Source organism: Solanum verrucosum, unplaced genomic scaffold (assembly GCF_900185275.1).
Source record: "Solanum verrucosum unplaced genomic scaffold, falcon-dt-bn FXZP01000205.1, whole genome shotgun sequence".
NCBI classification, from domain to species: Eukaryota; Viridiplantae; Streptophyta; class Magnoliopsida; order Solanales; family Solanaceae; genus Solanum; species Solanum verrucosum.
The window spans coordinates 2926549-2938292 of NW_026019950.1; the positions used below are offsets into that span (position 1 = coordinate 2926549).

General features: G+C 37.2%; 1 protein-coding gene across 2 annotated transcripts; it reads left to right on the top strand.

Annotated features, from left to right (window-relative positions):
- Positions 1 to 474: 474 nt before the first annotated feature.
- On the top strand, positions 475 to 11390 carry LOC125813813 (uncharacterized). 2 transcript variants are annotated; one of them, XM_049493277.1, is made up of 9 exons: positions 475 to 659; positions 1135 to 2414; positions 3771 to 4115; positions 4185 to 5118; positions 6767 to 7046; positions 8444 to 8551; positions 8634 to 8912; positions 10008 to 10151; positions 10789 to 11390. In XM_049493277.1, the coding sequence occupies exons 2-9, from the start codon at positions 1196 to 1198 to the stop codon at positions 10975 to 10977; spliced, it is 3498 nt and encodes a 1165-aa protein (XP_049349234.1). In that variant the 5' UTR covers positions 475 to 659; positions 1135 to 1195; the 3' UTR covers positions 10978 to 11390. The 2 variants fall into 2 exon arrangements, with proteins under 2 accessions (XP_049349234.1, XP_049349233.1); XM_049493276.1 differs by having other exon boundaries at positions 3771 to 5118.
- Positions 11391 to 11744: the final 354 nt, after the last annotated feature.

The following is an 11744-nucleotide window of genomic DNA, read 5'->3' on the forward strand; positions in this document are numbered from 1 at the left end:
CAATTAAATTAAATATTGCATTTAATGTAATGGTATGATACAATATGACGATACAATACACAACAACCAACCAAATAAGTTGTTAATCGCTATCCTCAAAAGTTAGGATACTATTACGATTACACTTCAATTATTAATAAAAATTTCATGTTCAACCTTGATGAAAATTCACATTTAATAAAAAACACTTAACTTTATAAGTAAAATTTTCTAAAATGAATCTAAATTAATCGTGTTCCAAAAAATACCGAACAAACAAAAATAAATCAAACGGCTAGAAGTTAATTTACACCCATACTAGTAAAACATCAATTATTAGTTTTAATTTTGTAGAATATTTAATTGGACAACACAAATATGACCCCCATAATTTTGCAGGCCAATTGAAAGAGAAATTAAACCAAACCCAAACCCGGAAAAAAAAATCATCTTCCCCACCAAACAGGGAACAAAGAATCACAAGAGCTAAAAGGAAAAAAAAATTTAAAAAATTCAAAATCGAAACGCTTCCATTTGCTTGGAATTTTGTGAAGGGGCAGTATTCAGCTTGCTGTGAAGTTGATTGTGATGTTTGTGTACGAAGTATTCTGAGTTTTGTTGTGTTTTTACCCTTATGGTGGCGATGGATTCAATTGGGTCATATCGTTCACCTTCGATCTGTAAGTTCGCAATTTTCACTCTTTTTTTCCTCTTTAGATTTTCAAAATTTCTTGCTGATTTTTAGCTGTTTGTTGTTCTTGTATTTTTTTTTTTTAATTATGGGAATTCATAGTGGGTGCTGCTTTTTAGGGTTTGGAAGAAGTGGAGATCTTTGAATCGGAGGGTGGGAAATCTAGCTAGGGTTTTGGTATTGAGTTGCCCAGAAAATGTGGGAAATCCCTAGAAAGGAAGTTCTAATTTTGAGATGATTTATTGATTAAAGTTTTGATTTTTTTTTCATTGGGATCCGCCAGATACACCCATTCAGCAATTACACTTGTTTCTAAACTAGGTTCAACTTTTGCGTACAGTTCTTTTTTGCTTTTCGAGTTTCTTGGAGCTCTTATTGCTGTCAAATTTTGAATTGATGTCTTAAGTTGGACTTTTTGTCCTTGCATTTTCTGTTAATTCCTCTTTGTTTCTTTTGTATTTCAGGTATGGTGAATTCATTGTAGTAGTAAAAGATTGTGAAACTTCTTGGTTTACTGTTATTTAAATGGCGAACTCTATCTCAGTAGATGTAATACTGGAATACTTGCGGAAAAACAAATTAACAAGGGCTGAGGCTGCTTTCCGGGGCGAACTGAATGATCACCCTGATCTGAATGGCGTTCTTCAGAAGCTTACTATTGAGGACAAAGAGTTGAGTCAATCAACAGAAGGAGCAAGTAGGGGCAAAGCAACGTCAGAGACTCCGGGGACAACTTTACGGAATAGTGAGGATGTTTACAAGGAGACAAGTTCGAGGAGCAGTGGGGAAATATCCAAGGAGCTTATTATTAAGGAGATAGAGTGTGGCACCGGGAGAAATGGCTCAGACTGCAACTGGAAAAATGTCCAGGAGCAGAAGAAAGTCAATGAATCCGTTGGGACAAGTGACAAAAACTTCAGTTTTGCCAACAGTTCGGAGGATACTATTGATCTGTATTCGTGGAAATACACTCCTGTTAACGGTCCGGTTAGTTATCAGCATGAAGGTGGAGCTACCATTGACCTCTCCAGTTTGGTGCACTCTGTGAAGTCAAAGTTCAGTTCTTCTGAAGTCTTTGATAGTGGTAAGGCTCATGCAAAATGTGAGGAAGATGTCAGTTTTTCTGGTGAGAAGAGAACTTCTTGGCCTGGAAGTACTAGCAAAGACACTGTAGAGCCAAAGCACGACAGTGGTCGAAATATTGAGCTCAAGGAGGTTGATCAGCAAATTAAGCTAAGCGGGGCATGCTCCAAAGATGTAGTAATTAATCATCCTTGGTCTAAAAGTGATGAATTTACACTCCCTTCGTCTGAGCCTTGGAGAGACTGCACAGTTAAAACTGTTTTCCCGTTTCCCAAAGGAGATGTCTCGACAAGTTATGATCATGACATTGGTAGTACTGACAGGAAAGAAGGAAAACGAAAAACAGAGGTTAGTGATGTTAGGGCAGCAATAAAAGAACAAGTGGATGAGGTGGGAAGAGCTTTGTATCTTGGGAAGACACAAGGAAGTGAACCAAAAGAATTCAGCGGCCTAGGCTTTTCATTTGTTTCTGAAAGTCAGAAAGAAGGATTCCCTAGGTTGCCACCTGTTAGATTGAAGTCAGAAGAGAAGTCCTTCAGTATTCCTTGGGAGGAAAAGTTTGAACGAGATGGACCTGCCTCAAAGACTAATAATGCTGACAATTCATTTTTCATTGGTTCATTTCTTGATGTTCCTATCGGACAAGATCTTACCAGTTCAGGTTTGCTTTTTTAATAAACAACTTTAGCTTGTAGTTTCAGAGGAAAGTAAATTTAGCCTGTGTCATTCAGTGCACTTTAACCTCCAGGTGATCCTGTTCTGGAGCATGTGGGTCTCCATAATTGATTTGAGTACAGTCCCATTGGCATTATTTTCCCAATGTGGGGGTTCTTGTAAGCTTTACTGAAAACATAGTTTGTCGGAGTCTTGTGAATGAATAAATGGAAATCAATATCTTTAACATAGAAGATACGACTGATGGCACCTGAATTTCTTGGATTGGAAATTTATAATCTGAGAAATCATGTGAAGTAATAAAAAGTATGGATCCAAGAACTATTTTTGGCTATCTAAGAAAAAGAAAATGCAGTTTAGAGGGGTAAACTGCATAACAAGTTGTCAATCTAGATATATTTGGTAGCTGATCACCATCTCTGACCAGTGTATTCTAGAATTGTACACAAGATAAATGGTACTAAGTTCCTGGGATGCTTGCTTATTCTCCTATATACCAGACTATCCTATGGTTTCTGTGTGAGGAGGGGGCTTTTGGTGAAATGCAGCCTGCTTGGGGATTTCATAAAGATATTATGCTACAAATAATTCTTGTTTAAAATCAGATTTTTGCTCCTGATCTTGTGGACCGAAAAATGCTCATAATATTTGCGACCTGATGTGCGTTTTTGTAGAGACATTCTAAGTATGGAATCGAGGTTTATCGATCAACAAATAATTGTGGATCCTCTTGTCCACAGAAAAGAACTTTATACAAGGAGAAATCTTCTCCGGAGTCTCAAAAAGCTACTTGGTATTGAGGAGGTCTGGGACCATGAGCGCATATGCTCTTTGTGTGGCTTCAGCTTTCTCTTTCCTGTGTCAATAATTTTCTTCCTTACAGTTGTATCATTTTTATTATGTTTTTTCTGCTGAATAATGCAATCGGATTGGCTGCCTACTGTTGTTACCTCAGTGGACATGACATTTTGAATTTCTAACTTTTTACCATTATGAATGTACAACTCTGCAAGGTTTTATAGTTCATATAAATAGGTGTTAGATTCATGATTTTTGCTGGTTATGCCTTGCATGTGGAGCATCCTAAATCCTGTTCTTTTATTGCTTTCCTCAAATAAAAACAATAGAGAAGGATCACCTAGATATGAATTGTTCAATGTTCGTAGACCTTTGATTATTATCTCTCTTATGATATTGTGGTTTCTATCTTAGGTAGTTCCTGGAGTTGTCTTGACTGAGTGATTCATCTAATTATCCCTGTCTTAGTGCTTCTTGAACTTCTATATATATATTGCTTATTCATGGCTTGTGCAGCAATCATCATTGCTTTACTGAATGGCAGGTGGAAAAAGGCCTGCAGGAGGTAGTTGGCTCTCTGTAAGTCAAGGCATTGCCGAGGACACTTCTGATCTGGTTTCCGGTTTTGCAACAGTTGGTGATGGACTAAGTGAATCTATTGATTACCCCAACGAATATTGGGACTCCGATGAGTATGATGATGATGATGATGTTGGCTACACAAGACAACCTATTGAAGATGAGGCATGGTTTTTAGCTCATGAAATTGATTACCCCAGTGATAATGAGAAGGGAACAGGGCATGGGAGTGTTCCAGATCCTCAAAGAGGGCAAAACCGAGAAGAAGATGATGAACAATCTTTTGCAGAAGAGGATTCCTGCTTCTCAGGTGAGCGATATTTCCAATCAAAAAATGTTGATCCAGTTAGGCCTGCAGATGATCACATAGGGCTGTCAGTGTCTGAAATGTACAGGAGAACTGATGAGAGTGACGTGATTGCCCAATATGATGGCCAGTTGATGGATGAAGAAGAACTAAATTTGATGCGTGCAGAGCCAGTTTGGCGCGGCTTTGTTACTCAAACAAATGAACTTGTCATGTTGGGGGATGGTAAAGTCCTGAATGAGTGTGGAAGGCCTCGGCCGGATGATATTTGCATGGATGATGACCAACACGGTTCAGTTCGGTCTATTGGTGTGGGGATTAACAGTGATACTGCTGATTTTGGAAGTGAAGTGCGTGAAAGTTTGGTTGGAGGGAGTAGTGAGGGGGACATAGAGTACTTCCATGATCATGATACCAGTATTGGTGGGTCCAGACACCTACCACCCATTTCAGATAAGCCTTATTCAGAGAGATCAAAGAGAGAAAAGAAAGCAGCTAAACATAGTTCTGACAAGTTTGTTACTGGGGCTGACAAAGGAAGTTTTGTGCAGAAAGTGAATCACTTGGATGGAGGATTCTCATTTCCCCCTCCTAGAGATGGAGAGTTAGTTCAGACAAGCTCGAGTAAGTCTTTATGGTCAAACAAGTGCAACACTGTTGTCAGTGATGAAGCTGATGATTCTCTGATGGCAAATGATGACATGCTTGCTCCGTGGAGGCGCAAAAGCAGTGAGTCTTCACCTGTTAAGAGCTCAAGAGATGAAAGCAATGCAAATGCCGCAGGATCAGAAAATTCTAGCCCTTCTTCTCTTTCAAACTATGGCTATGCTGAACGGGAGCATGTGAAGAAAGAAGAGACAAAAATAGCCAGTGCAAGAGAAGAAGATGTAGGGGCGTCACTGGAGGATGAGGAAGCAACAGCAGTACAGGAGCAAGTAAGGCAGATCAAGGCACAGGAGGAGGAATTCGAAACCTTTGATCTAAAGATTGTGCATAGGAAAAACAGGCATGTTCAATCTCCTTTTAGCTATTATGATCATAGTGGACATAATTCACTTTAGCTGATATTAATACACTTTCTTTGAGATTGCCCTAGTAAGAGGAAATAGCTAAGTTATTTGCTACGAGAATCTTCATATTTCAATGCGTGTAGCTAGCTTTTTATCTGACTAACAAAAACAAAATATGCTGGTTTTCTATCTATAAACTTAAATTATAATGAGGCAGAGGCAGTTAACTGTATACATTTGAAACAAGCACTGTGTGGCAGAATTGAAGATGTAACAAGTAAATGGAGAACTCATCCACAGCTCTAGGGATAGTTTATACTTTCTACCAACAAATCTTGAGCTCTATTTATAGAACAAAGAACAGTTGAGTAACCATTCCCTTGATTTCGTGGACATCTCAGCTAAGCACCATTGCATAAGCAGTGGAATCAACCCCAAGGGTGAATGCAGACATGAAATCTAAGGTCACTAGCTGGGACTTTCACTTGGAAATAGGCAACTGATCCTTCTAGCCTCTAGGAACGTGTATCCATGGTGACATTTTCCCTTTTGATAGTTAAGATTCCGTTTGGACCTTGTTTATGCAAAAATAGTGCACGTGAATTTTATATATCTTTGTTTATATGAATCAAACTTATCGGCAAATGAGAAAACAAACCAGTAAATTTAACATCATTTATTGCTCTGAAGCTGTAATTTATGTGTGTGTGTATCTATATGTATCTCTCTCTCTCTATATATATACATACATATATATATATATATATATATATATATATATATTTGTATTCTTCTTTGAAGGAATTCTGTTTAGAGCTTAAACAGGACTTTAAATAATATATGCCCTTTAAATTAAGTGTGGTAGTCCATAACTGTTCTAAGATTTTTGGATGTAAGCTGCTAGGTGTTAGTACCCAGTGAACCTGCATTTCGTTCTCGACAATGAACAAGCTTATCTAATAATTGAAGATGTATTAAAAAAATTTAAAAAATGGAAAAATCCCCTCTGTGACATATGATACGTGGTTTTTTATCTGAAGTCAAACACAATGCCTTGCTTTTCAGTTAGCATGACCTATTTGTTATGTCATTCTATCGTTGTGTGTTTGAGGAGCTTGGAGGTTTAGGATCAATAATAGTTGGGAACTTGGTTATTGTTAACTTGAGGGGTTTCCATTTGAAGAAATTTCACTAAACTATTGTGGTACAACACCAATGCTTTTGAATTGCCTTTTTGCATCTACAACATTTTGCTCTGGAGCTGGATTAATTCCTTGTGCTAAACATTTCTGATCAATCTCAAAGCTTCTATACATGCTGGGTCTGTTGTGTTGGAAACTGTCCATGACTTTTGTGCTAGTTCTTTCTTATGATTGTAGCTACTTGATCTTTTTTGATGCTTCAACCACATGTTATTTCTACATAGATATTATGTTTATTTCTGTTTTATAATTTTTTTTGTATATATTTCTATCTTAACCTTGCAAGTATATCTTGACAAGTCTCTGCATCCTATGTTGGATGCTTTCATATCTGCATTCGTCATGCATAGTTTATATTTCTTTGATGAATTTTCTTCATCTTGCCTAGCTTTTATATTTAAACATGAAATATTTTGTTAATTGGATTTATCTTTTGGATCAGAACTGGCTTTGAGGAGGACAAGAATTTCCATGTTGTTTTAAATTCAGTTTTAGCCGGGAGATATCAAGTTACTGAGTATCTTGGATCTGCTGCATTTAGTAAAGCTATCCAAGCTCACGATCTTCACACTGGCATGGATGTTTGTGTAAAGATCATAAAGAACAATAAAGATTTCTTTGACCAGAGCCTTGATGAAATAAAGCTTCTCAAGTATGTCAACAAGCATGATCCCGCTGACAAGTACCATTTACTTCGGTTGTATGATTACTTCTATTATCGAGTAAGTAAAATTTCTTAGTTTTTCTTCAGTTAAACTAATATTTCATTCACGTGGTGCGAAAACCCCTTTATAAAAGTTGTGTACAGTAAGTAAAGAACCTACACAAGAACAGGGTTCTTTACAAAATTCAATCATACATCTTGGATAAGTTTGTTTTTATAGAACAACAAATATTGCCCTAATTTGTACAGTTTTTCTCACCACCTTCAAAAGCTTCCTATTTTTTCTCTCCATATAACCAACATTTTGTGGGTGCTAGAGGAACTGCAACCGGGGTTCTGCATCTTCTTTTTCCTGTGTGAATGCCCAACTGAACATAAATCTTTGACCCATGCTGGCATCAACCTTAGCTTTTCCTACCTTAGTTTTCTATATTATGTGTCTCTTTCTTTTTAAGTGGAACTCTTCCGATTCTTTATAATAAACGGAAATTTTCTAATTGTAAAAATAGCAACTTATAAGTAAGATACCATTCTCTATGATCAGCACAAAGAGGCCTGATATAAGAATCAGAACAAATATGGGGCTGAATATGTACAATTCAAAAACTCTATCGCCCTTAAATTTTTTAGAAAGTAAAAGGAAATTAAACAAAGTTGTAAATCATATACAATCAACATGTAAAACTAGAAAGCCAAAAAAGTATCAAACAATGTAATAAACTTAATGCACAGATTCAACTTGGCCCTTGAAGCACACCTCTGTTGGCTTTCCTGCTATACCTTCCAAAGGTGGGTGCTGGAAGGTGAACTGTACTTTCTTTGTTCTTTAACAAATTTTCTGTCTGACCGGCCCAGTAGCATGCCACTTACTGTTCTAACAACTGCCCTACCAAGTCCATATAAATCGGAAAACACGTCTTAAAGTTAATTTTTCCACTTCACAATGAAGGAATATTGTTAAGATCTTCAGCTTCTGACTTACACATAAAGTATCTATAAGATAATGAATCCCCTCCTCTGCAAATCAGAGTGAGTCAGCTGAGCTCCTGGTCTGCAATCCAACAACCTTAGGAGGAGCTTTACTTTGTCCCTAATGACCGACCCTTTAAGGCCAATTACAAGTGTGTGAAAGTGATGAAAGTAGTTTGTTGCCAGATTTTGCATGATTGGTACTGTCCTTTTGGTGTCTACACTTCAATGTATATCGGATTTTATGTTAACTGCACCTTCTAAAATTTTAAAGCTGAACCATCTTCTTTACTTCCCTATTATCGGAATTCCTTCTAAATGCTAAATTCCATCTACTCCGTGGTCTATGCTGGGCCACTGTCTCTGTTTTGAAAGCAAAACCATATAACTAAGGAAACTCCTTTATGTACAATTTTGAATGATAAGCTGAAGAAACTTTTGGACTATGAAATGCAATTTGCGACTGATCGTTGTGTTTGTTATCAGGAGCATTTGTTAATTGTATGTGAGCTCCTTAAGGCAAATCTTTACGAGTTCCATAAATTTAATAGAGAATCTGGAGGAGAAGTCTACTTTACCATGCCAAGACTGCAGGTTTGTCGCATGGCTATATCCATAAAGATTTTATGCCATCAATGATACTTCTCTTCTGACTCAATATGAATCACTGCTGCAGTCAATCACTATTCAATGCTTGGAGGCTCTTCAGTTTTTGCATGGCCTTGGGCTTATACATTGTGACTTGAAACCTGAGAACATATTGGTGAAAAGCTACAGTAGATGTGAAGTGAAGGTGATTGATCTAGGAAGCAGTTGTTTCGAAACCGATCATCTTTGTTCTTATGTCCAATCTAGATCCTACCGCGCACCTGAAGTTATTTTGGGACTACCATATGATAAAAAGATCGATATCTGGTCACTTGGCTGCATCCTAGCAGAACTTTGCACAGGAAATGTAGGTTCTTTCTTTATGCGTTTGTGTTTTTAAAACCTCTTTTTACCTAGTGAAAGTATGATTCTGATGTTAGGGATCTTTCACCTGTCATACCAGACACTATGGTAGTTCCTAAATTATTAATCCCCTGTCCTCGCATTTTTAAGAGGCTGCAGAGTTGATTTCTGTGATTTGGGACGCATTACGATGTCGTGGACTTAGATGTGGCACCAAAACTCTTGGAAGCCTTAATATTCTCTGCCATGTAATTCTAGTGTCTAAGAAGGTTTCTGGTGGTGTATGTCAAAGCCCATTTTAAAGGAAAAATTAGTATCCTTCTCCATGTTTTACTATACTAGTCGTACTGCTATGCATGTACTACAGCTTTTAATTTTGACACCCTTTTGCCTGCTGGGTGACATTCTTTTTAAGTGGAATTGGATGAAGCAGACCTATTAAAGTGGCATGCCTAATGCAGACTAGATGGAGTCAACTCATCTGTTACGAACTAATATTTCATTAAGTGTATAGAATCTCTCTGATAGACTTGGAATATTGGTGACAATTAGAAAATTTATATATAGTTTGACAGGCAGGAATAGTCAAATAACCTTAGTTTTGTATATAGTTTGACAGGCAGGAGTAGTCAAATAACCTTAGTATTATGATACTGCAGTTCTGTTTAACACATATCAATATGCTGAGAGCCAATCCTTCTTGAGGACTAATATGCACTATCCAGTTGAGCCCCTTGAACTCCTGGGAATGGTAAAAATCATGTTGGGAGTGCCGCCCCAGAAATGGACTCTGCAATGCACTACTTAGATTTAGTCGGACCCCAAGACAGATAACTGGACACCGGTTGGGAAATCGAAAAAAAAGAAGAAAAGTTGACAAAAAAAAAAGCAAAGCAAAAAGCTAATGACCAATAGTTAAGCTTACATGCCATTCATTCTTCGCCAAGATGTTTTCAGAGATAAAGCCTTCAATCTTCATGTGTGCTTGTTATGACTACTTGTTTTGTTTGATGCTCATACAATGCATACAGGTTGCTTTATTGTAATGTTCTGATTCCAATATTGCTCCAAGTGGAAATTGAAGACTTTTTATGTGCAGGTGCTTTTTCAAAACGACTCTCCTGCCACATTACTCGCTAGGGTGATTGGTATTATAGGTCCCATTGACCAAGATTTGCTTGTTAAAGGACGAGATACTTATAAGTATTTCACCAAAAATCATATGCTGTATGAACGAAATCAGGTAAACTCTCTCTCCTCTGTGTGGGTTGGGTTACGCTTCAGTGATTTACTATATCTAGTATCCTCTCTGACAACTCACCTTCAGAAGATCAATACTTTCTGTTTTATCTCCTAAGTGATTTACCAACCTGCAGGAAGTCAAGCTTAAATGTATTTTGTTGTTTTGTTTTTGGTGTACAAATGTCTACTCCAATGAGACTGAGTCAACCATAGATGTTTTAGGGTCCATCTAGAGTTTGGTTTAGCATTGGAAAGACCATAACCTCTTTCTTCTTTTTTGTAAATATGGTTTCAGTACTACCTAAGTACTGACTGAAATACAAATGTTACTAGTGTCAAAAAAATAAAATACTTTCTGTTTAATTGAAGGCAAAATTTTTATCTTGCTAAAAGTTGATTTGGTGATAAGATAAGATAGATAAGCCTGGGACAATATATATATCGCTCAGAGAGGCCATTGGTCCTTTCTTCAAATTCTTTATCCTCTTAATGAGTCAGTGAATGGTGATATTATACATATACAAAAGACTCCCATTATTAGAGGGCAACACTTGAAATGTTTTCTGTTTTTGTGTTGCTCTATCCCACTGCTGCTCTCTAATATCAATTCTTGATTACTGTTCTTTCATTTTTTTTAGGAAACAAACAGATTGGAATGCTTGATACCCAAAAAGACATCCTTGAGACATCGTTTACCAATGGGGGATCAAGGATTTATAGACTTTGTGGCTCATCTTCTTGAAGTAAACCCAAAGAAGCGTCCATCTGCCTTGGAGGCTTTAAAGCATCCATGGCTGTCATATCCATACGAACCAATATCATCTTGAGTTGTATGAGCATTCTTTGGCATTTTAACTTGCTGAAGTTGTGCAATTGCTCCAATTTGGATGCTCCAGTGATGAGATAGGAAGGATTTCTCCAAATGTGGTCCGCATTTCCTTCCAAATCACTGAGCTGTATTTCTATTTTAACCCAACTGAGAATGTAGTCTTTGCAAATGTTATGTAACATTAGGGTTTTCTGTCTTGTTTGATGGAAGGGGATGCATGTTGTTTGTACATGATGTGTGTTGATTCTTTTAGGTGTTTAGTGATAGCTTGTGAAATAGCTGTTTATCCAATTTTGGTTGCCTTTTCCCTCATTTGCAGCAATGTATCAAATGAAGGAATATCAGAAACATATATTTTCACGTCTGACATTTTCATCGATGGTCATAATGCAAAATTCCACTTGATTTTTTTTCTCGCGAGTTCTCTATTCCAGTGCCGCCCCCCCCCCCCCCCTCTCCGCAGTAGCGCTGTGTCGCTGCATCTCTAACTTCTGCTAAGATAATATTTGATCATCCCTCGATAGCCATTACACAAGGCAAATCTGTGCACATTACAGTGGTATAACATGAGTTGCAAGAATGGTAATATTTGATAGATGATTCTGAGCATAATGTTTTATTAGTGTTACAATTTAAGGCAAGGAAATGTGTATCAATTGCTTGCTGAGCTCAAATAACATTTAGATATGTTACCAACATATTACTGAAATGGTCGAGGTCCAAGATAAATTAACAAATATTGATCGGAATAACCTTGTACAATTT